General features: G+C 35.9%; 2 protein-coding genes and 1 long non-coding RNA gene across 4 annotated transcripts in view; all 3 read left to right on the forward strand.

Moving 5' to 3' along the window:
* LOC125145677 (major histocompatibility complex class I-related gene protein-like) overlaps positions 1-16,119 on the forward strand; it is a 36,032-nt gene extending 19,913 nt beyond the window's left edge. For both annotated transcript variants that reach the window (XM_047819490.1, XM_047819491.1), the window contains exon 8: positions 15,982-16,119. The gene's annotated coding sequence lies outside the window, so the exon portion shown is untranslated. The remainder of the gene's footprint in view (positions 1-15,981) is intronic.
* Positions 11,019-15,543, forward strand: LOC113656360 (major histocompatibility complex class I-related gene protein-like). The gene is made up of 7 exons (XM_047819793.1): positions 11,019-11,176; positions 12,769-13,041; positions 13,148-13,435; positions 13,517-13,801; positions 13,945-14,067; positions 14,157-14,228; positions 15,503-15,543. Exons 1-7 carry the CDS (start codon positions 11,101-11,103, stop codon positions 15,541-15,543), a joined length of 1,158 nt encoding a protein of 385 aa, XP_047675749.1. The 5' UTR covers positions 11,019-11,100.
* Positions 16,120-19,213: 3,094 nt separating the features above from the next.
* Positions 19,214-20,664, forward strand: LOC125145682. The gene is made up of 2 exons (XR_007144117.1): positions 19,214-20,360; positions 20,459-20,664. It is a non-coding gene; the product is annotated as an uncharacterized LOC125145682 (long non-coding RNA).
* The last annotated feature ends 304 nt before the right edge of the window (positions 20,665-20,968 follow it).

Consider the following 20,968-nt stretch of genomic DNA (forward strand, 5'->3'; position numbering starts at 1 on the left):
AAGCGAGTACAAAAATACTGTCACCAAATTCAGCTCACACATCACTGATGTCCTGGTAGTTATACTACAACACTTATATTTTAACTTCATGACCCGTGCAGCATATCCGCGCTAACTTCACGACTCGCCCTTTGCAGCACATTATGAACCCGCAAATTTTGAACACAGTACTAAATGTGTCGTGTTATCTATTCATGTCTAATATCAAATTCATGTACTTTAAATATCATTACCATGAGAGAAAATAATATGGTTCCGTTTTTCAGTGAATACATTTATATTACGTATTTACAGTATATGTAACGAATTGGATCACAGCATCAAGTATTTCTATGCGAATCTGCCTGATTAGTAAGATAATTGCATAACGTGTAACGTTAAGAAAAACGGAATGCAAATTTCAAATCAAATATTTTTCTGTTTTGTCATGAAATCACCATCGACCCACGGAAATGTGTTTGGTTTTAAACAAACTTCTGTATGAGCCTCGATGCTTTGTAAATGGCTATGGAAAGTTCTAGGCCTCATTACCGTTAAAAGTATAACGTTGACCCCTAACATTAACGTTATTTTACTGAAGTAAAGTATTATACAACAAAATAACCTAACAAAAACTATACAAATGCTCACAGACTTAAAAAAAAAAGATGCTAATTACAGAGGAAATGTAAAAATAACTCACCATACTACAACTAGCCACGTAAAACAGCACTCCTCTGATCCAAAAAGCGGGTAATGGCGGGTCCAATGGCGCATGCGCAATGCACAGACTTTAATGCACTAAAGCTTTTGATTAAAATTTACTTGGTATTTTTAGGTCTATGTGCAGTGCCTATAAAACAGTTAAATAATACGATAAAATATCTAATAAAACTTACTAATCCCACACAGTTCATTTTGTACATGAATTAATTGTGTATTTATTTACAATTGTACTTAGGAAAATCTAGTATTCAATAAATGTTAATATTACTTTGTAGAAATTATTAGGGTTAACCTAATATATTTTACTACACCAAAAAGTTCGTTTTTTCAGTGTACATATTCATTATATATTGCAGAGGTTTATATAGAAGATATTTATGTGACAACAGCAAGTTAAAGACCCTAGTTTAGGAACTAATCTTTTGTGTAAGTTTTCATGTCTATTTCAGTTTTTTCGATTAATGCCAGAGGTTTACGTGATCCTTTGAAAAGGAAATCATTATTTTTATATTGTAAAGGAAAGGGTGTCAATTTTTATTTCGATCAAGAAACACATACTTGTAAGGAAGATGAAAGGTTCTGGAGAAGTCAATGGGGAAATGACATATGGTTTTCACATTTCAGCACTAGGCCTGGAGGGGTCGCTATACTAAAGGGAAAGTTCAAGGGTCAGGTTCTTAGCCAAGAATGGTAATAATACATGTTAACATTGATCAAACTCATTACACTCTTGTGAATTCATATGCTACTAATAATAGATGGCTAAATGAAACGTTTTTCACAAATATCGGAATTAATTTTAATCTTTGGAGGGGAGGGGGTGATTTAAATAGTGTATTTGATGAAATTATGGATCGATGGCCAGCGAGAAGCTATGAAAGTTGTGAAATCAGGAATGTATGTACCCGTATAGGTTTAGTTGACATTTGGCGCCTCAAAAAACCAGACAAAAGAATATATACATGGAGCAACAAAGATTATTCCAAACAATCACGCATTGATTTTTTCCTAATATCACATGAACTGGAACAATATGTCCAGACTGTTTCTATAGAGCCATCAGTTTTAACTGACCATAAGTGTATATCAATTTTGATTAATATGCATGGTCCAGCTGAATTTAAACTAAATGGGTTATTGGAAGTTGAATAAAAAGTTATTAAATTATGATATATTTAAAACAATTGTTAAAATTACGAAAAACGAAAGTTAATAGATAAGCACTGATCTCAGGCTAAAATAACGAAAGTTTGTGGGAAACATTGGGAAATAATGAGATACAAAATTAGGAACTATTTCAATGGGTAAATCTATTGCTTCAGTTAAAAGACAAAAAGAATTTAGTGTTATAATAGAAATAATGCACCTGTCTAGTAAAGGTCATCTGAATGCACAGGATTTGATGTATCATCATTACAAGTACAATTGGATAACATTTATCAAGAAAAAGCAGAGGGTGCTTTTATCAGGTCAAGACAGAAATGGTTGGAACAGGGCGAAAAAAATACTAAGTATTTCTTTAATATGGAGAAAAGGAATGGCGACTTGACTTCTATAAGCACTTTGTTAATTAATAATACAGTCACAGAGGATGGAAATAAGCTATCAAAGTTTGTTACTCAGTTTTATAAAGACCTGTACTGTATACTTCCAATTGTGTATCTCCTGATCTGAATGACTTTCTGGATAGTGTTAAACACAAGGCCAAAGTTATTGATGATGATTGTAAATTGTTTTGTGATGGTGATTTAAGATTAGAGGAAGTTACAGAGTGTATTGTCAGCCTTAAAGATAATCTTTCTCCAGGTAATGATGGACTTGTTAGTGAGTTCTATAAAGTGTTTAGAGATAAATTAGCTCCCTTTTTGTTAGCTCTCTTCACAGAATCTGTTGAAAAGGGGGAATTGCCCACTTCTTTAAGACAAGGTGTTATTACGTTAATTCCAAAACCAGATAAAAAGGACATTTTCATGGAATTACAACATAACAAGGAAAAACATTTAAGTTGTGTCAGTTTGCAGATGACTGTCTTGTTTGTGAAAGATAGGAATGAAATCAGTAAAGCAGTGAAATGCATAAAAGATTTCTCAGATGTATCAGGGCTAAGAATGAATGTGAATAAGTCAGTTCTGTTTCCTCTTAAAGATTGTCATTTACCCAATCTCTGTAATATTCCAATTGGAAATCAAATAACATATCTGGGAACTGTTAAATGTAAAGATGAATATTTGCGCAATAAACTTTAATCCAATGATTAACAGAACGAATAAGAAGTTTAATATGTGGTTACAAAGGGATTTGTGAATTCAGGGTCAGGTGCTTTTGTCAAAAGCCCAAGGAATCTCCAGATCAGTGTATGTGTCATTATCATTAGACATCCCCCTAAAGTTACCAAACTTCAGTCAGGACCACTTCGTAAACGAAATTTAGCGAGCATACTGTACAGTTAGTGTTGGCGGGATGGTTCTGTTCTGGGAGAATTTTTCCCACGCGCCTGTCCGTGAGCATGCATGACGGGGCGGGGAGGCAGCGCTGGGGAATGAATATACCCCCTGGTTACAGCTCAGAGTCAGAATCGGCGCAGAATTTTTTCTGTGTTTGGGGATGTGAATTGGCGTAAAGCTTGGCGAACGGTGGATAAATTCGATTTTAATAATAAAGTAAAAGAAGTCTGTTTTAAAATAATGCATAGAATAAACCCGGTAAAACATGTGCTGGTTTTAAATTAGATATTGATTACTCCTGTAATTTCTGTCAAGGTGAAAAGGAAACTATTTTTCATTTGTTTTTCCATTGCATACATACAAAAATATTTTGGATTGAGATGGAGAATTTAATTAAGAAAAAATTTGAACATTGTATTGCAGTTGAGTGGACTCGATATAATGATACACTTTAATGATCACGGGATTGAAAAAGAGAAGGCAGATTTCATACAATAGTTATTATTAATGGGAAAATTTCACATTTATTAAATGAAGTGGTCTGAATCGAAACCATTTTTTTGCTTTATAAATGATTTCAAACTTTATTGTTCTGTTTTGTGTAATTATCGAAGCAAAATGGCAAATCGAGCTTATAATATTGTAAGCAGATATGATGTATAGGGTAGCACCCTTTCCCTTTTCCTTTTGTTTCTTAGAATTTTGTTCTTGTCCTCTGCTATTGTTGTTTCTTTTCATTTAGTTGCTGTGTATTTGTACTTTAAAGAATATATCTCATTGTATTTTTGGTTTATGGCATTAATAATAATAATAATAATAATAATAATAATAATAATAATAATAATAATAATAATAATAATAATAATAATAATAATAATAATAATAATAATAAAAACACTGCCCATTGTCTCAACTTACATTTTAAGTTTCTTTAACTTTATCAATTTCTCTTTAAAGTTCTCTGTATGTTACTCTGATTTTTTTTCCTGGGATTTTTATTACTCTCAGAGTTGAACCTAATATTAATTACATGCTTTAAAACACGCACGCACAAATTAATAAATGGAAATTGAATAAATACCTTATATTTGGTTATATTGTGTTCAGTGATCATTGGTGTGTGGGTGGGGGTTTTAGATGTTACTCCTGATGATATCACTGTCTAAAGGTTAAAGCTGTATTTTCCGTTTGAGTCCTGCGCATGCGCAGTTCACGGAAACAGTTTAAAGCTCATGTAGGGAAAGCCCGATTTAGCGCGTGTAGATCAGCTCACAACACGTGTGTTATAAGTGGGTCAATATTCATATGAATCTGTCTGAAGTTTATATGATAAAGGATGATGAAGATGAGGAAGATGATGGCTGCAGTGTGTGTGTGTGTGACACTTTGTGTCCTCGCGCCTGCTTTGGGAGGTGAGTTTCTGAACGACGGTTATTTTTCCCGTTATGTTTGTTTACTGAAAATAACCTTCTGCTTTTAGACTTTATTTTATATAATACTGTATCTGGGGTCTGTAGAATTTGGTCATAGTAAAATATATATGTATATATACAGTACTCTTTACTTTTTTATTTACTAGTAATTACAGAATAATCATGAAGTCTAATCAAACTGTAACATTTAACACAATAGTAATATTTATATGTTAGAGTTTTACAGTTTTACAGTATTTGGAGTATTTTGGAATATTTTGAGTATTTGAGTATTCTTTGAGTATTTGAGTAATAACAGACACATGTGAGCTCCATGAGCTGGACTTCACGTGTTCATGTAATCCCTGATGATTCTTTTAGATCAAATCCATCCGACTGAAGTCTGATCAAGAAAATCAGATTTTTTTTTGTACAAAGCAATTAATATGGAAAAGATCTCAGACAGGGAGCTAGAACTAGTGCAGAAATTTGGATATTACATTAGATACTGAATAGTAATCACATTATATATAATTAATTAACATCATAAAATAAACTTATTGAACATCTATTTTTTTGGTTTAAAAAAAATCTGAAACTTTTTATTTACTCTTTGTTTATTTCCCAGACACAGAAACACAAAATATTCAGTTTTAAAGTTTTTTTTTTATATATCTATATTATTCTTAAGTCAAGTTACATTGACTGCTGATAATTAATGGTGCTTGCAAAGCAACATTCTTGTTATCTTGCATACGGATTATTATTCTTCCGGACAAAACTTGCGTGTAACTTTTCCCGCAGCTTTAGGGGTCGGCAATCCGTGGCTTCGGAGCCGCAAGTGGCTCTTTCATCCCTCTGCTGCGGCTCCCTGTAGATTTGGAAAATAAATATTTAATTACGATTTATTTTAGTTAGTTAGTTTAAAATAAATGTAATTCTAAATTCTTAGATTATGATGCTCTTGTAACATTAAAATAAACCGTGTTTAACTTTTTTTTTTCGCTCAAAATATGCGTCATAACTCCCGACTTGCGAAATCCGCCGAAGATTAATTTGCTTTCACTGCTGACGAGAGCGGCTTCCCAGTATGTCTAATGCTGCAGCCGGCAAGTGAAATGTTGATGTCATGAATACGAAGAGGACTTAATTAGGCATTGAACATTTTATTTGAAAGTAACCTTCAACCCAGCGTCTTTTTTGTTAAGGTTATTTCAAACTGTTCAAAATATTTTTTGTTTGCCTGCAGAAATAAAATTTCGTTTACTAGGTAACAGTTCATTGATTTCATATAGGGGCGGTTCTAGGGTTTCATCTTTAGGGGTTTTAGCCCTCAGTGAGAATTTAAAAGAATAATAGTTTTATATTATATATTATTAGACTACATAGTAAGCCAAAAGTTATGGTATTATTTAAAATGGCAAAAGTGGACACCAAAATTTTATGCATGATGTAATGATGCCAGTCTTGAATCAAATCAGTTCATGTGCATTATCTACAAACAGTGTGTCCAATGAATGCAGTCATTAATAAAAATATTCACAAGACAAAGACCAAATCAATAAATGTTATTTTTATTTAGTATTGAATGGATTGTTTGCATTAATATTTTTGTTTGTGTACAACTCTGGTAATACGAATAGTGACATTTCAATGCTTTTGTTTTTTGTTTTTTTTCTGTGAGAAACGGGTCCAAATGGCTCTTTGAGTGTTTAAGGTTGCCGACCCCCGTCCTAGACCCATGAATGAGGTGTCAAATCGACCGGCTCATTGGGGAGAGGTGTGCTATGACTTTTATAAGCGATCCAACCAACGATGTTCGCACAGCTGACGAAAAAGCGGCCAAAAAAGTCCCATAGACTTGAATGGGAAATTTCTAAAATTTCACCCTAGCAACCGAGTGCTGAGATTTGCCACGTGCAAACACCATTCTTCAGGAAATTCTAGTTCTATTTATCTTTCTAATTCGATTTCTTTTTCTTCATTTATTGCATATATTAATATTTAAATGACAGTTATATATCAGTGTTTCCCGCAGCGCTTTTCAGTTAAGGCGCCCCGCCTAAGCTGGGAAACCCTACCGCCTTAACAAGGTCGTCCAAAAAAAATTCAGCTGCACAAAACGCCGCCAAGTGCATCTCGGAGAATAGCGCGAACGCGCTTCACACCGCGAGCGGGCACGCGCACCACACGGACGAAATGAGAGAAAGACATATCCAAATAAACATCAATGGTCCACTTGTTAGAAAGAGTGCAACTACCAAAGGGTGCTTGAAATATATATATTTTTTAAACCAAAAAGGTTCACACTCACTACAATACTCTCAGTGGTCACTTTATGAGGAACATCTGTCATCATACAGGTCCAGCATTTCAGCAGATGTTCACAACAAACATCAAAGTCTGATCTCTGTGACTGGTATCAGATGGTTTTATTATGACTGAGTTGATTTCCCGTTTACTGCCCACTTTTTGTACTCATTTGCCCATAAGTGATGCATGTAAATGAATTTAAATAAATCATCTTCACCCTGCGTTAGAAACAAAGAAATCAAATCAAAACAAATCAAAACAAAAATGATTAAATGTAATAAAAAATGTGAACAGATTCACTTTGTTCCAGAGTGAAAATGTTATTAGTAATAAAATAGTATGGGACTTTGAGTGAAGTTATCAGCTGATAGAATTATGGTACTTAATGATTTGTCCAAAGTAAAGAAAACATTTCCAGTGTAGGAATCACATTAGATCAGAATAAACCAGCCTCGAGCCAACAAGTCTACTGAACCCTGAGTCTCAAACAGAACTGCTAGAGAACGGTTGAGTTTGTCAGTTCAGTCAGATTCTCAGTTACAGAGAATAACAAGTAACATTTCTTTTATTACTTCTTTTTGGGTCGTCTTTTTTCTATTTTTGTTTAATTTCAACCTGAATATTTCAGTGGCATTTTTGGTGTTGAATGTAAGTCAAACTTACACTGAAAGGGTTCATCTCACATTCAGCACAGATTATATTTGTAGTAATGGAGGAAGCTGCACTGAGATCAGGGAGAGAGGCAGGGCTGTGTCTGTTAATATCCAACAGGTTAAACACCAGTGTACAATGCTTGTGTTGTTTCAGTGTTTTCTTAAAAAATAATAATAAAGAAATAGAGGAGATCAGGAGGAGGCAAAAACTTTTTAACAGCGCTGTAAGATCAGTCGCTCTGCCATACATTCATATGGAATGGTTCATGTTGTGTTCTATTAGGAAGAAAAATGAAGACTGCACTACTGGAGTGTTTCTAAATGACAGTTTGTACTAGTGTGTAAAAAGTTGCTATATAATATAATATAATATAATATAATATAATATAATATAATATAATATAATATAATATAATAACCACTTGATATGGTGACTCTGTAATCCTGTGTAGAAATGAACAAATTGTTGTCATAGCTTTCAGTTATTCAGTAGTAACAATGATGACATTGTGTATGAACATTCATTAAAATGTGCACTAGATGGACATCAGAAACATGACCAAAGACAATCAGAAGCCAGATGATATCCAGTGCACTTTAATGTAGAACATCTAAACCTACTGTCAGGACCCTAGCAGAGGTGGCTTGGAGACAGACCCGTAGGCAGGATAGCTTCAAATGAAAGGGGTTTAATACAGGAGGAAGACAAACAATAACCACAACACACGGGGACTAACAATATGTTAATGAAGCCGCGCTGCCATAGGCAATGCGGCTCACATATATACACACGGACAATCACACACAATGGGGAGCAGGTGTGATGACGGGGAGGAGCACATGAAGACGGGGCAATCACGTGACACAAACACAAACACAAATGCACATGGCCACAAGTCAGCGCAGATCCGCGCTGAGCCCTGACACCTACTTGTATTGTATTTCAGCTGCATGTGAACAACATAAAGATAATAGAAGTAGGACAGGATTTGGTCTCAAACTAAAGTGAAAGTTGGTAAGATAACTTTCTATTCCCTCTCCTCCAGGTGAACACTCTCTAGGGTGTTTAAAGGAAAAAGGATAAACGTGATTGATGTTAGACCAAAAATGGAATTTAAAGAGAAAATGTTTGTTTTTGGTTTCATACAAATGTTTGAGTTAATGTTTGTAAAATGTGTGAGGCATTTATGTGAAAGTAGACCTTTTGAAGAATATATGGAAATTGTTATCCAAATGTGGATATAACCTGTGCTTCAATACAAAGCAGACAAAAATAACAGAAAGTGATTCATGATTGCAGATGCAAAGTTAAAATGAAGTTGAAAATAAACATAATCCGTGTTACTGGAGAATGAGCAACAGTTGTCCTGCGTCGCTGATTTCACAGGAATATTTCTGATATTTTCAGTTTCAGGATTATCTATATATCTGCCAGCGGGGACCTAGCAGGGGCCCGCTACAAATAAATAACAAAACAAGGTGAATAATATATTTAGAATCAAAAACTAAAGTGGCTTATGCATCATAAAAGCTGTTTCTTCGACAGATTGGAGTTGGTGTTTATCGCAGTAGATCGGACCTTCGAACCACAAAGACACAGCTTACATTTGACTAAAAGGTTTTTGTCTTTATACTCAACTAAAGTGAAATAATGAGCATATTTCCACTTAGAGAAACTCGTCTTGCTCTCGCCTCGACTCGCCGTTACTGCTGCACATACTTGAATAAACAGAAACACGGCCACAGTGCGGCATCTTGGTGTTTACAGGTTGGCATCCACCAATCCTACAATGTGTCGCTGCTGTAAACAGGATAGGCTGTAGGCTACACTTTAGCCTAAATTAATTAATTTAAAAAAGTAACGGGTTCGGATAAAGCGGTAGAAAATGAGAGAGAGAGAGAGAGAGAGAGAGAGAGAGAGAGAGAGAGAAGTAACGGACAAATGCACCATATGGTAACGCTAACAGAGTTACTTTATTTAAAAAGTAATGTGTTAGAGTATTAGTTACTGTCAAAAGTACCTGCGTTACAGTAACGTGTTATTGCCCAACACTGTTTACATTACAACATATTTGATTTATGAATATTTGATTTCTAGGCTTTGGGTAGAGAAACAAAGAAATAGAAAAAAGAAGCAATATTTAACCTTTAAGATTTCAGGGAGTGCCATGTCAAATTAATTTCTTTTTTTTTCTTTTCTTTGTTTGTTGCTCAGAACAAGTAGTCTAGGTTAGTGGTTCTCAAACTGGGGCCCCTGAGATGGTACCAGGGGGCCCCGGCTTTATGACATTTTATAAAATAATGAATTTATCATAAATTCCATGTAATTAAATCTCAGAAAAATAAAGCTATTAACCAACAGCACTACATTGTATAATTTGATATGTTTTGTTTAATTCAAATATTAAGTTTTGGAATGTTCTTTTGTCATCATTTTTCACTTTTTTGGGGGGGGGGGGCAAGTAGGGATGCACTGTATAGAAGGGGGGCAGTACACTGAAAAAGTTTGAGAACCACCAGTCTAGGCCTAGTCTGACACACACACACACACACACACACACACACACACACACACACACACACACACACACACACACACACACACTGTTATGTCATTTTCTATTTTTGTTTTCTGTTTTGGGAGGTGTCTGTGTTTCTGTGCAGGATGAACACCGATTGGTTCCTGAGGTTTACCTGGTGCCACACCCTGCTGGTCAGCTGACTCCCTGCAGCCTATAAAAGGCTCCATCGCCCCTTCCTGTTTTAGCTTTGTGACTCACTTGCTGTGATTGTGTTACTTGTTTGCTGCTAGTTACTATTGTGTGTTTGTTGTATTTGTGTGTTTAGCCATTCCTGTTAATACTGACTCCTGCCTGTTCTTTTTTACTTTGATTCTGAATTGCCCCTGTTTGGACTTATTAACTAACCTGTAAATATTTGAATATAGTATTATTGGGGAGGTAGGGAGACCGATGCCATTTTTGTTAGAACCTTTTATCGATTGTGTATTTGCTCAGGGAGTTAGGGAAGTGATTGTATTTTCTTTTCTTTTCTTTTCTTTGCCAAGTAGGGAAGTTAAAGGGTACAATAATGAGCTGTTTTTGTTTGTTACTTTAGCCTTGTGGGCTCCTGAAGACATGGTGATTCTTCTCATTAAAATATTTTTCTTTCAGTTACCGTTTCTCGTACCCTTTCATGTTGCGCCTTCACCCTTAGACTGGGCGTAACACACACACACACACACACACACACACACACACACACACACACGCAAATTAATAAATGGAAATTGAATAAATACTTTATATTTGGTTATATTGTGTTCAGTGATCATTGGTGTGTTTGGGTGGGGGGTTGTAGATGTTACTCCTGATGATATCACTATCTAACGGTTAAAGCTGTATTCTCTGTATGAGTCCTGAGCATGCGCAGTTCACCTAGAAACTGTTTGAAGCTCGTGTAGGGGAAGCCCAAAACGCTCATAGCATCTATGCATGAAGATCAGCTCACAACACGTGTGTTATAAGTGGGTCAATATTCATATGAATCTGTCTGAAGTTTATATGATAAAGGATGATGAAGATGAGGAGGATGATGGCTGCAGTGTGTTTGTGTGTGACACTTTGTGTCCTCGCTCCTGCTTTAGGAGGTAAGTTTCCAATAAATGGCTTTATTTACCGTTATGATTTTTTCTGGAAATAACCTTATGCTATCATTCTTTATTTTTTTATTTAATATTAATTACAGAATAATCATGACGTCTAATCAAACTGTAACATTTAACACAATAGTAATATTTATATGTTAGAATTTTACAGTTTTACAGTATTTGAGTATTCAACAAGTTTTGCTGTGTTCATGTAAAAGCTGATGATTCTTTTAGATCAAATCCATCCGAGTGAAGTCTGATCAAGAAAATCAGATTTTTCATACAAAGCAATTAATATGGAAAAGATCTCAGACAGGGAGCTAGAACTAGTGCAGAATATTGGATATTACATTAGATACTGAATATTAATCACATTATATATAATTAATTAACATCATAAAATGAAACATATTGAACATCTATTATTTTGGTTTAAAAAAAATTCTGAAACTGTTTATTTCCCAGATACAGAAACACAAAACATTCAGTTTTACAGTTTTTTTATATCTATATTATGCTTATTAAGATAAATATATATATATATATATATATATATATATATATATATATATATATATATATATATATATATATATATGCTGATAATTGTATTTTTTTTATTTCTATTTGTTTCTCTTTATTTATTGAATATATTGACATTTATATATGACAGTTATATATTTTATGTATATTAAATGCTGCTACTAAAACTGGTGTATAAACTTAAAGCCTCACTAAAATACTCTCAGTGGTCACTTTATTAGGAACATCTGTCATCTCATGATGAAGGATCTCATCTCAGTTCTACATTCTCATGAAAACAGTGTGTTAAAAGTAGAGAGGGTGTTTCCTGTGTCGTGTGTCGTCTGTGCAAAAGTTTTCCGGTTTACCGGCCACTTTTTTGTACCCATTTTCCAATAATAAGTGATGCATGTAAATGAATTTAAACAAATCATCTTCACCCTGTGTTAGAAACAAAGACATCAAATAAAAACAAATCAGAACAAAAATGATTAAATGTAATAAAAAATGTGAACAGATAGTAATAAAATAGTATGGGACTTTGAGTGAAGTTATCAGTTGATAACTGTTTGTTTTCAGCCTGAATATTTCAGTGGCATTTTTGGTGTTGAATGTAAGTCAAACTTACACTGAAAGGGTTCATCTCACATTCAGCACAGATTATATTTGTAGTAATGGAGGAAGCTGCACTGAGATCAGGGAGAGAGGCAGGGCTGTGTCTGTTAATATCCAACAGGTTAAACACCAGTGTACAATGCTTGTGTTGTTTCAGTGTTTTCTTAAAAAATAATGAACGAATTGTTGTCATAGCTTTCAGTTATTCAGTAATAACAATGATGACATTGTGTATGAACATTCATTAAATGTGCACTAGATGGACATCAGAAACATGACCAAAGACAATCAGAAGCCAGATGATATCCAGTGCACTTTAATGTAGAACATCTAAACCTACTTGTATTGTATTTCAGCTGCATGTGAACAACATAAAGATAATAGAAGTAGGACATGATTTGGTCTCAAACAAAAGAGAAAGTTGGTAAGATAACTTTCTATTCCCTCTCCTCCAGGTGAACACTCACTGTTTTACACCTACACGGCTCTGTCTAAACCTCTCAATCTGACTGGAATCTATGAGTTCACCGCACTGGGCATGCTCGATGACCGAGAACTCGACTACTACAGCAGTGAGACTCAGGTTAAGGTTCCTAAACAGGACTGGATGAAGGAGAAGATGGAAAAGGATTACTGGGATAAAGGAACTCAGTCCCGTAAGAGCAAAGAGCAGTGGTTTAAGGTCAACGTGGACATCCTGATGGAGCGAATGAGACACAATAAGTCTGGTTAGTTCAGTTTTATTCATCATTACTCATTAAATGTCAGATGTCATTTCTTTATGATTCTTAATGTCACACAGTTCTTATCTTTACTGCACTGTCTCCATTTCAGACCTTCATGTTCTTCAGTGGAGACATGGCTGTGTGGTTGAAGCTGAAAACGGAGATAGTAAATATGTGAGAGGAATTGATGAGTACAGCTACGATGGTGCTGAGTTCCTCTCCTTTGATGATGAAAACTCGAGGTGGATCGCTCCAGTTCAGGCTGCTGAGCCGACCAAAAGGAAATGGGATGAAGTCTCCATCCTTAACACATACACCAAGAGCTACCTGGAGAAAGAGTGTGTGGACTGGCTCACCAAGTTCATGGACTATGGACAACAAGAACTGAAAAAATTTTGTGAGTATCCAGGAGTTTTTTCTTGAGTCACATTCATCTTGATAAATTAAGAAGGAAAATGAACTTTATATCTTCTTCCAGCTCCCCCAGAGGTGCATCTACTTACAAAGAGATCAGTGACTGACAGCAAAAAGCTGACCTTGACCTGCCTGGCCACAGGTTTCTACCCTCCAGATGTGGAGATGCGGGTGAGAAAGTCCACAACTTCCCTGCCTGAACATCTGGTAGCATCTTCAGGAGTCAGACCCAATGGTGATGGCACATACCAGCTGAGGAAGAGTGTGGAGATCCTGGAGGATGAAAAACCACTGTACACTTGTTATGTGAACCACATCACTCTGAAGAATCCTATAATTGTAGGTGAAGGTAAGTGGAGCATCGTTACTGAGCCGAGTTATTCTACTTACAGCCCGTATCAATAAAAACACAGTGGTGTAAAGAAAGACAAATGAATGTGAAAATGTAAAAGGTGTGATCTCTTACATTGCTCTTATTCTTATTGTTGCAAGGACAAGATTGCTTTGACTGCTCCGTAGCTTCGAGTGTTAGCATTGGAGCAGTGATTGGAGTTCTGTTGGTGCTGGTTGGGGTTGCTTGTGTCATCTATATTCTTTATTCCATGAAATATATTGGTGAGTATTGCTGCTCTAACTCTGGAATATCTCACCTGACATCAATACATTTAATCTCTTCTCTTCCTCATGTACTTTAATCTCTCCAGCTTTCCCGAACATAACAACAAATGAACAACAAGCTGTGGATGGAAATGTGGCACATATTCCAGCTCCTGCAGGTATGTGGATATGGAATAAAAACACTTTCAATAATAATCATACGTAATTCAAAGCATTTGTGTGTAAATTTTAATTTTGCGGACTTGGATCCCAAAACCTACGGCCACGACAGTTTACAGATATGAGATTTTGCTTGTTTGTTCCAAAATGTACGACTATGACAGTTTACACACACAACGCTTGTTTTCACAACACCTCTTTTTCACACACGAAAACAGTCTGCAAAACAACTGTCAAAAATACGTCATCACGTTCACAGGCATTACTATCCGAGGGAAGATGAATCGATTCCACGTAGTGCGCATGCGCCCCGCCCTCTTTTAAACCACTGGCGCCGAAATGGCGGATCAGCAGCCAAGCGCTCACTCATCGTCTCAGGTAAGTTGGTTTTCCCTTCCAAATTCAGACATGTTTAAGGGTTAGTTATCACTAATAAAAGAGAGGAGTAATATTACAGAGATAGCTTAACTATAGTAAGTAAGATTAGCTCTCAGAGGAAGGTTACATTTGGTGCTTAAAGAATACAGCTGTTTAGGAGGTCATCACTGCAGTCTGTAGCGTGATGAGATAGGCCTACATAAAAGAATTAGCAATTTTAAGTGTTAACTTACTAACAGCTGTGTACATGCACTGGAATACACAGGTCAACACTGACGATGAGTGAGCGCTTGGCTGCTGTTCCACCATTTCGACAGTGGTTTAAAAGAGGGCGGGGCGCATGCGCACTTCGTGGAATCGATTCATCTTCCCTCGGATAGTAATGCCTGTGAACGTGATGACGTATTTTTGACAGTTGTTTTGCAGACCGTTTTCGTGTGTAAAAAAGAGGTGTTGTGAAAACAGACGTTGTGTGTGTAAACTCTCATAGTCGTACATTTTGGAGTTGTATTTGAACAAACACACAAAATCTCGTATCTGTAAACTGTCGTGGCCGTAGGTTTTGGGATCCAACTCCGCAAAATTAAAATTTACACACAAATGCTTTGAATTACGTATGATTATTATTGACAGTGTTTTTATTCCATATGTGGACATTGTGTAATGATTCTGCTTGGATTCTGTTTGGACAAGCAGCTGGTAAGGATACGAGCTGTCCCTCTGGTCCTGTTCCTGTATTCTGCACGATGATAAATAAAGTTAAATCTATTCTAATCAAGTCTTATCTAATAAGAAGCACGAGAACAGAAAATTGTGTTCTACATTTTAAAACTCAACAGAGGAAGTATGGTGTATTTTATTACTTACATGTGTGTACACCTGTGTGTATTTACAGCTGATCTGGAAGCGAATGGACATGAGAATGGCATCAATTAAAGTTGTAATGCATTAATATTTTAAAGCTGAATGTGTTCATGGTGAAGTCTTCAGGACAGAAGAGTTTACTCTTTGTAGTTTATTAGTAACATGACAGGAGGGGGTTTTATTTAGCGGGTTTGTCATTTGAAGTTAAAATAACAAAAAAATCTGAAGTCATGTTCCTGAGCAACCATACTGCACCATATCAGTAATTGCACATATTTTAAATTCATTTATTATTATTATTATTATTATTATTATTATTATTATTATTATTATTATTATTATTATTATTATTATTATTATTATTCCAATCAATCAATTCCGATCAATTCTTCAGCCCCGTTTCCTGTTTATTATGTGATTTAATGTAATTGCATTTTAATTAAATAAATTTTCAGACTTCTTTAAATCTGGTCATGTTTGTGTCAGTAATGTTTCTCTTTTTCTTTACAGCAGCATGAAGACAAGGATCTCAGACCAAATGACCACAAAAAAGTTTTAACCCTCATGCTGTCTTTTACATTTTAAATTTAATGTGGTAACAGAACTGGGTACGAAGTTCAATGTTCATGCTTTTAAAAACATTTGACAAAACCTGCATGTTTAGTAGGAAGACATCTAACCACAGATGATCAGCAGCTAAAGCATTCTGCACACACGAGTCTGGAGGTGTGAGCAAACGTGCTAACCACCAAGCCCATAAGAACCAGCTGATCATTATTTGGAGTCAATCAGAATAACTTCAGTAATGAAAGACATATCATAATGACATTTATTTATTTATTTATTTATTTATTTATTTATTTATTTATTTACCCTTTATTTAACCAGGAATAATCCCATTGAGATATGCCAATCCCATTGCCATATGCCCAGGTATTATAGTAGTTTACTCTTTCTACACCGTCCCCTCTAAAGTTTAAAATGGGTGGAATCACAAGTTTGTTATGAGAGCGAGTAAACAGCATATATTTAGTTCTCTTAATATTTAAAACCAATTCTAAATTTAACACTGAAAATTACAATATCTGGAAGGAACCTTGTAATAGCTCTACGGCTTTTTCATGGACTGTTACAGACGTATAAATAATTATATCATCAGCATATTAATGCAGTTTAGCTGCTTATAGTTATCTCATGACCTAAATCATTTATATAGATTGAAATAAAATTGGTGCTAAAATTGATCCCTGAGGAACACCTTTCTTAATTTATAGTTTTTTTGAAGTGAAATTTTAGACTGAGACACACTGCGTCCTTTCAGATAAATAATTTTAAACCAATTTATAGTGATTTACTAAAACCTAAGCAGCTGAGTTGTTTAATGATTTTTTTTATCTACAGAATCTTTTCTGCATTAGTTTGTGTGATTGGTTCATTTAGAGCAATCACAAGACTCATTTTAAAAGAGTTTGCATATTTATTTCTCAAAATGTTCCTATTTGTTTGTCACTATATCACATTCATTGGGGTAAAAGATCTACCACGATTTATACAATTTTGAAACATACAGGAACATTTTACATATTTACATTTACATTACAACATATTTGGATTTATGAATATTTGATTTCTAGGCTTTGGTAGAGAAACGAGAAGAAATAGAGAAGAGTATAAGAAATAAAGTAGAGAAGAAATAAAAAAAGAAAAGAAGCAATATTTAACCTTTAAAATCTCAGAGTGTGCCAAGAAAAAAAAAGGCAAAATAAGGTTTCCTTGTTTTTTTTTGTTTGTTTGTTTGTTTTTAATCTATTTTCACTTCAAACTTCTACGTCAAATTAATAATTGTTTTTTTCTTTTTTGTTTTTTTGTTGTTGCTCTGAACAAGTAGTCTTGGCCAGTGGTTCTCAAACTGGGGGCCCTGAGATGCTGCCAGGGGGCCCCAGCTTTACGACATTTTATAAAATAATGAATTTATCATAAATTCTGTGCAATTAAATCTCTTTATTTGAGGGGGGGGGGGCAAATAGGGATGCACTGTATAGAAGGGGGGCAGCACGCTGAAAAAGTTTGAGAACCACCGGTCTAGGCCTAGTCTGACACACACACAAACACACACATACACTCACACACACACACACACACACACACACACACACACACACACACACACAAACACATTAATAAATGGAAATTGAATAAATACTTTATATTTGGTTATATTGTGTTCAGTGATCATTGTAGTGTGGTTAGATGTCACTCCTGATAATATCACTGTATAACCCAGGGGTCGGCAACCCGCGGCTCCGGAGCCGCAAGTGGCTCTTTCACCCCTGTGCTGCGGCTCCCTGTAGATTTGGAAAATAAATATTTAATTAAAATTTTTTATTTTTGTTTGTTAGTTTAAAAAAAAAAAAAATTCTGAATTCTAAGATCATGATGCTCTTGTAACATTAAAATAAACCGTGTTTAATTTTTTTTTTTTGGTCGCTCAAAATATGCGTCATAACTGCCGACTTGCGAAATCCGACACACAGAAGCAGGCGCAGTTTTGGTTTGCTGCAGCCGGCAAGTTAAATTTTGTCATGCAGGGCGTTCAAGTGTCACGCATTGAGAGTGACAGTCATGCATTTGGGTCTTTTCTCACGCTCTCCCGCCGCACATCACATTCTCACGCAGAAAAACGTTTTGACTATCATATATTTAATAAGCCGCAGCGCCCAAAACGTATCAGTCCGCACCGCTGTCTCTTCTGTGGAACTGGGCAGGAATCAAGCGCGTCTCAGTTCTTAGTCGAGCCTGACACTTATCAGCCAATCAAAAAAGAGACTACACAATAGCCAATTAGAAAATAGCACTATCTGGGAAAAATTTAACGCAACATCCAATGAAAAAAAGCGAGGGGTTGGACATGTCATGCTTGCCTGTCTTCAAAACTTGAGAGCATTGATCATGAATACGAAGGACTCAATTATATATTAAACATTTTATTTGAAAGTAAACTTCAACCCAGCGTCTTTTTCCTTAAGGTTAGTTCAAACTGTTCAAAATATTTTTGTATGCCTGCAGAAATAAAATTGCGTTTAATCGGTAGCAGTTAATTGATTTCATAAATGCAACACACTACAGTTTTTTCTATACTTTCCATAAAGGTAAAAAACGATATATGCAGTGTTCTCTTCATTTTAGATGTCAAAAGGGTTTTGTGGCTCCCTGTGTATTTGGTCTGTGGGAAATGGGTCCAATGGCTCTTGAGTGTTTAAGGTTGTCGACCCTGGTATAACGGTTCAAGCTGTATTCGCATGCGCGAGTCAGTACAGTAGAAACAGTGTGAAGCTCGTGCAGGAGAAGCACGATACACTCATAGCATCTGTGCGTGAGATCAGCTCACAACACGCGTGTTATATAAGTCAATTCTAGTTCATATGTTGATCTATCATGGAGTTTATATGATAACGGATGATGAACGATGAGGAAGATGATGGCTGCAGGGTGTGTGTGTGTGACCTTGTGTCTTCGCGCCTGCGTTTGGAGAGTGAGTGTCCGGAAACTAATCCGCAAGGACAAGTAATCCGCAAGTACTGTATAAAATCCTATAATCTGACAAAAGGACACAGAGTGATAAAATATTATTCTAAACACAGACACACACACACACACAAAGACACACACACAGACACACACACACAGAGACACACACACAGACACACACACACACACACACACAGACACACACACACAGACACACACACACACAGACACACACACACACACAGACACACACACAGACACACACACACACAGACACACACACACACAGACACACACACAGACACACCCACAGCCCCCTGTAACAAACACAAAACCTTCTTCACTCAGCTGGTTTTCCTGACCGTTAACTCCATGTGCCTCCTTTTGTATCAACAGTCATCAGATCGGTTAGATTAGATTCACTTTTATTGTCATTGAACAAAGTAACAGGTTCTTGGACAACAAAATGTAATTTATCTTCTGTAAATTATTTACAAATTAGCGATAAACTTTACCAACAGAGACACACGTACACACTACACAGGTACGCAGTTTATTTGTCGTGCTGCTTTTTTTGTTTCACGCAGTTAATAAACAGACAGAACTGCTTGTGTCTTGTGGAAGAACATTGTAACCGGTGCTACCTCTCTCCGTTTATGACTATGGACGAGCCACCCAGGTCCTGTGCTGCTCCACAGCGGCGGCGACCCGCTGGACTAAAATAGAGGATGACACCATTTGCTAAGGGAGATGTTTACATTTTCATCCTTAACACATACATTTTTAACCACAAACTACTGAGTGTGTTTTGGACATTTACTCTTGTAAAAGATGAACAAAAATTTTAGAATAACAACATTTCTTACTCCAAGTTTTAGTGGTGCTGAGCTCCTTTTTAGGGGTGCTGAAGGCGAAGCAATCCTAAAAAGGGGCTAGCGCCCATGGCTAAAAGTAACTTTTTAGTTACTTTTTTAAAGAATGTTTTTAATGTTCCAATTAATGTCCTTTTATGCGTTGGTCAGTGGTGTAGTTGGGGCCATACGCACGTATACGCAGTATGCTTACTTTTTCCACAGGGCTGATTGCGTATAACGACTTCTATGGCTTAATATTAGCGTATACCCGGTGGTATACACACTTGTTTTGCTGCTTAAAACATCCATAATTTACCCTCGTCTTTTCTTCCCCTTTAACTGCATCGCATTTTTTTATCTCCCAACACTTCATTGTAATTGGTTAATTTTTATTTGAATCCCCCCTCCCTCCCCCGACAGATGTCGTGTACCAACTTCACCGAGCGTTTACAGGGAGGAGAGTTTACTTCATCAACAGAAGCTGGTGTCATGCTTAAGCAGACTTAAGTAAAGTTTGCGCATATTCATAGATTGGAGTTTCCCGAGTCAATAACTTCTGAGCTAAACGCTGTTACTACACAAATAACACCTCTTTTCTATTGTAGTAATGTAGAGAAGCAGCTACAACACAATTCTCCTCAAAATCAGCTTTCCGTTGGACAAAATACACAAATCTCTACGTGCAGCCGACTGACAGACAGGGGACCATCTGCAAAGTGCAAAACCCGAAAAGCGAATACTAAAAAACAGTCAATAACTTCACTGTAATACACTGTACTGTCACCAGCTCACACATCACTGATAGTTATACTACAACACTTACTTGGGAGAAATGTCTTTTTGTATAATTTTTATTTTTATTCATAATAAAAAAAACCTTCACTGTAATACACTGTACTGTCATCAAATTTAGCTCACACACCACTGATGTCCTGATAGTTACACTACAACACTTATTTTGAGAAACCTTGCTTTTTGATTATTTTTATTGTTTGCATTATAAACAATATACAACAATATACATTTCACTGTGATGTAAACTTCAATGTGTAAATCAGCTTTTGTCAGACATACAGTATGTAATCCTGCTGCTTATATAAGAGCTGGGGGGGGGA

Source organism: Tachysurus fulvidraco, chromosome 10 (assembly GCF_022655615.1).
Source record: "Tachysurus fulvidraco isolate hzauxx_2018 chromosome 10, HZAU_PFXX_2.0, whole genome shotgun sequence".
NCBI classification, from domain to species: Eukaryota; Metazoa; Chordata; class Actinopteri; order Siluriformes; family Bagridae; genus Tachysurus; species Tachysurus fulvidraco.